This window comes from Lolium rigidum, chromosome 3 (genome assembly GCF_022539505.1).
Source record: "Lolium rigidum isolate FL_2022 chromosome 3, APGP_CSIRO_Lrig_0.1, whole genome shotgun sequence".
NCBI classification, from domain to species: Eukaryota; Viridiplantae; Streptophyta; class Magnoliopsida; order Poales; family Poaceae; genus Lolium; species Lolium rigidum.
In genome coordinates, this window is record NC_061510.1 from 73116671 (window position 1) to 73121768 (window position 5098).

General features: G+C 48.6%; 1 protein-coding gene across 1 annotated transcript; it reads left to right on the top strand.

The window, feature by feature from the left end:
• Positions 1 to 1822: 1822 nt before the first annotated feature.
• LOC124696804 (cytochrome P450 94B3-like) lies at positions 1823 to 4676 on the top strand. Its single transcript, XM_047229473.1, has 2 exons — positions 1823 to 3236; positions 4329 to 4676. The coding sequence occupies exons 1-2, from the start codon at positions 1848 to 1850 to the stop codon at positions 4482 to 4484; spliced, it is 1545 nt and encodes a 514-aa protein (XP_047085429.1). The 5' UTR covers positions 1823 to 1847; the 3' UTR covers positions 4485 to 4676.
• The last annotated feature ends 422 nt before the right edge of the window (positions 4677 to 5098 follow it).

The following is a 5098-nucleotide window of genomic DNA, read 5'->3' on the forward strand; positions in this document are numbered from 1 at the left end:
CAAATGCTTTGAACCTAGGATTAAAACCCTTTAAAGGAGACCTATAGGTTTGGTAGTGTCTATTGGAAGTTGTATTAGCTAAGTTAACTATGTTAAACCAAATCTTCTTATGACTTGAGATGGATATTCACTTGAGAATAATCCTGACACAGTCAACCCTTCTTACCTATATTTCCTAAGTAAAATTAGCTAGCTAATCCTCAGAATGTAGCACATCACCAAGTCCTTAAAACAATAGATGAGTAGACCACAATTGGTATACAATACATGGTAGTCCAAAGAGAGGATACAACCATAAGAAAGATATCCTATTGGAAGATGTATACCAACACTTGTTATGGTTAAGGAAGAATTATCCAGACCTATAATAGAAGTAATATCAAGTGACAAAGATAAGCAAGATATCCTACTAGAAGGTGTATACTAAGACAAGTAATTGGTAAGTTATCCAAACTATTGAAACAACTGATAGTAATGGATATATATGAGTTATATGAGGTAGTATAGACCATGATGAGTCAATCATGGGAGGAAAGGAAGAGTGATAGGAATAAAGATATGACTACTTATATGGTAGAGATAGTAATTACATATGATTCACCTGAGAATCATTAGGTGATGGACTAGAACAACATAAATATTTAGGAGGAGTACAATAAAAGCCAAGTGTTAAACAATTGTTCAAGAATTATGTTCCAAAACCATGGAAACTGTGTCAAGCACATTAGAACCCTAGCCACATGGTAGAAACACTTGGAAGTATAGGAGCTATATCCTAATAAATAGGTATTCAGAGTAGACATGTTAGAACTAATTGTATCATAGGAAGTAGTCCTCAATAGCACGTATATATGGTATACTATTTTGTTAGTACTTCCCAAGAAAACTAGGTTAACTTCAACTATCCCAGACCACTTTGTTTCAAGTTTATCTTCTTGTAAATGTGCAATTAAGATAAATGTTGAGACAAATAGTAGAAATCCACATTTTCGTGCTAAGTATCGCGATATAAACTTATATTATGTGGTGTTATATACTACACATCTCAGCCTGATGTTTAGAGATGTCTTACTCAACAATTATCTTCAGGCTTATGATGGTGTGTATTATAAGCACAAAGCTGAATCTTCTTGGATTTTTATTGGATTTTCATTGTTTGACTAGATCCATACATGAAGTCTGACTTTGATATGCAAATGCATGTTGCAATATCAAGTTATTACTTGATGCTATAGATCTAGAGGGTAATAGCATTCGTGTGAGGAAGTGATGAATTCTGGAAGATTCGGAGTACTATCCACCATAAAGGTTCTAACTTAGATTAATAATATGACACATGTTACTATTCTAATAAGATGAGTCTACAACATACTAATAACACAATGCATGACAGAACATATAAGTTACTATCCACTATAAAAGTTCTAACTTAGATTAATAATATGACACATGTTACTAGTCTAAGTTACTTCTCACTATGACCAGCTTAATTCTAAGTTAGTTCAGAAGTAGCAAATCCGAAAAGTATATTGGAGAAAAAAGCAACGAAAATATAGTGATAAAAAAGACCATGTCTCCATCTCGCAGCACCGATTGTGTCTCAATCTCACTCGATCTTACGTCAGCGAATCTGAGGCCGTGGTGGAGTATAACGGCGGCCGACCGGCAGGACTTGAGCGGTCACCGGTCAGCGGCGAAGACCCTTCCACAGCAACCGGCCGGTTCGCTCACCACCACACTCTTTTCCTCCTCTCCTTGCTTATCTTCTTCCTGTTCAGGCGCTCACTCTAACAAACCACGCAGATCAACCCCACGCACTGCCGACCGTGCGCTAGACTCCGGTGACCATGGCGATGGCAGCGTTGCTGCTTCTGCTGCCGCTCTTCTTCGTCGGCGCAGTCTTGGTCCTTCATGCTGCCCGGCGTGTCAACAAGAAGGCGGGGCTTCAGCCGTACCCGTTGCTCGGCCACCTGCCGCAGTTCGTGGCTAACCGGCACCGCATACTGGACTGGATGACGGAGGTGCTCGAGTCCCAGCCCGGGTGCACGCTCGTGCTCCGCCGGCCGGGCGTGCAGGGCGTTGTCACCGCCAACCCGGCGAACGTGGAGCACATCCTGCGCGCCAGCTTCGACAACTTCCCCAAGGGCCCGCGCTTCGGGTCCATCCTACACGACTTCCTCGGCCGGGGAATCTTCAACGCCGACGGCGAGGCCTGGCGCACGCAGCGCAAGGCGGCCAGCTACGAGTTCAATACACGCTCTCTGCGCGTCTTCGTGGCCCAGAGCGTCCACAGCGAGCTTCACGGCAGGCTCCTCCCTCTGCTGCGCCGTGCGGTGACCTCTGGCCAGCAAATCGACATCCAGGACACACTCGAACGGTACGCCTTCGATAACATCTGCCGCGTCGCCTTCGACCACGACCCGCGCCAGCTCCCTGACGGAGACGAAGGCGGTGGTGGCGACGGCGCGAGCCCGGAGGCCGAGAGCGCCAGGTTCGCCGATGCGTTCCGCGACGCTGCCAATATCAGCGCGGGCAGGTTCCGGTACGCTGTCCCAGGATTCTGGAGGGTGAAGAAGGCGTTTAACCTGGGGTCCGAGCGGCGGCTGCGCGAGTCAATCGCCATGGTGCACGGCTACGCCGACCGCATCATCCGGTCTCGGCGCGAAGAGATAAGCATGGGCTGCGAGAAGCACGACCTCCTGTCCAGGTTCATGGTGAGCCAGAGCGACAGTTACACCGAGACGGCCCTCCGCGACGTGGTGATCAGTTTCCTGCTCGCCGGGCGGGAGACGACGTCCTCCGCGCTCACATGGTTCTTCTGGCTGCTGTCCTCGCATCCCGACGTGGAGCGCCGCATCCGCGACGAGGTCGCCGCGGTGCGCGGCCGTCGCGCGCAGAGCGATCTGAACAATGTCGGCTTCGACCTCGACGAGCTGAGGGAGATGCACTACGTGCACGCGGCCATCACGGAGTCGATGCGGCTGTACCCTCCGGTACCGTTTAACACGCTGGACGCGCAGGTCGCCGACGTGCTGCCGGACGGCACGCCGGTCGGAGCAGGTTGGTTCGTGGCGCACAACTCGTATGCAATGGGGCGGATGGAGTCCGTGTGGGGCGCGGACGCGCGGGAGTACCGGCCGGAGCGGTGGCTGGACCCGGCGGAGGGGACGTTCCGGCCGGAGAGCCCGTTCCGATACGTGGCGTTCCATGCCGGGCCGAGGATTTGCCTTGGGAAGGAGCAGGGCCGGTCCTGAGGTTTCGAGGGCCCGGGGCGAAACTAAAATTCAAGACCCCCATTATTTAAATTACTTTAAAAAAGATTACGTTTCAAGATTTTTTTTTGGTGACGATGGTGTCAATATTAATTTCATCCTATAATTTCTTGTAGACCAGTAATCCAAAATAGGAGCAAAGGTACAAACCTACTAGCCTACCAGATCTCAGTTTCATCCTATAATGTATTACAGACTAGTAATAAAAAATGAGCTCAAAAGGTACAAAGCTACTAGCCTACCAGATCTCAATTTCTTCATATAATGTCTTTTAGACTAGTAAAATAAAAAATGAGCGCAAAGGAACAAAGCTATTAGCCTACTACATCATTTCAATAATATAATATCATTATCACCTCAAACTTGAAATCGCATATATATCTCAGTAATATATATCTGCAAATAATGTACTACGTAAAATCAGTCCGGGGGCGAACTTTGCCGTTAATGATGTTGCCGTGCGAACTTTGCCGTGTATATAGGTCCTTTTGCCGTGCAAATTCTTGCACGGTAAAGTCGTGCTTTCCCGTAGTGGTGGTAACAAAGCCAATTGAACAAAACAACCTCAATTTGTAATCATCATACTCTCCTATATAATTTGATTGACTATTACTCAATCATCATGCCGCCAAGATTAGAGCGTAGGCTACAGAGAATTAGAGATTCCTTATAAACTTATAGTTCTCTCCAATTACGCCATCACAGTGGCCGCCTTGGCTGATCTTCAATCAGATCCCAGCGCCATGCGCGTAGCTGACACAGCCACCTAGGGCACTCGAGCTCCGGCGGCCGCTGTTTGGGATTGACCGAACAAATCGGAGATCGGGACCTGAAGGAATCGGATCGTCGCATGCCTGTTGGACTACAGTCTAGGAGAGATCAATCGTCAGCCTGGTATGCGCATACCCCGATCGTTTCTCTCGGGCCTTCTTTTTCCTGCCCAGCTCTCGGCCAATGTATGCTTTCTCCTATGCACGTTGGGAAATTGGGCCCCTAATTTTCCTGGGCCCAGGGCGGCCGCCCCTCCCGCCCTGCCCCAGGGCCGGGCCTGGGAAGGAGATGGCGTACATTCAGATGAAGTCCATCGTGTCGTGCGTGCTGGAGGAGTTCGAGCTGGAAGTGAACGGCGAGTACCGACCACTGCAGGTGCCGTCGCTGACGCTGCGGATGGCGGACGGGCTCCCCGTGAGGGTGAAGGCTAGAGGAAACTGAAGACCACGATAGGATGGGAGTGAGTCACATAGGAGGACGAACGATCTAGTAATCCTAGATGGATGGATACTGCAGTTTTGCTACGACAAAATGAAAACCATAATCGTCCTACAACACAACGTCGTCAATTTCATATATAGCGACAATACGTCAATTGTCCATCATAATCCTTTGTAATTAGTGATAGTGTAGCTTGCATCTTCGTGGAAAAATAAAGTTTGAAATATCTCCTATTTTGGGTTAAACATCATAAATTTCTCACAGTGTTTTGGCTCTTATATATCCCAGCTGGAATTGATGAACTGGAGTTGGATTCATAAATTTTGGATTTTCTGTTTGATATAGTCGGAGGCACCAAATCAGTCATATGAGAGAATGCTATCCTCTCCTCTCCGTTCTCGTTCTCACCACCTCCTCCCTCGAGTCCCCAGATCTAGGGCCGGTCGGCCCCTCCCCTCTCCTCCCCGGCGGTGGCCGGCGGCGAGTAGGGCGAGGGTCCCCACCCTGTACAGCTGTAGGAGTAGTTAGGGTTGCTTCCCTGTGTTTTGGGCCTATGCCCGTTGCCTGGAGTGCTTTGTCGGAGCTTTGGAGCTGACTCCGGCGACCTAGGGCGG

Excerpts from the sequence above, each read along its gene's own strand:
- LOC124696804 (XM_047229473.1), top strand. The coding sequence starts at position 1,848 with ATGGCGATGGCAGCGTTGCTGCTTCTGCTGCCGCTCTTCTTCGTCGGC. Across the intron at positions 3,237-4,328 it reads CGAGGATTTGCCTTGGGAAG|GAGATGGCGTACATTCAGAT; the intron begins GAGCAGGGCCGG and ends GGGCCTGGGAAG.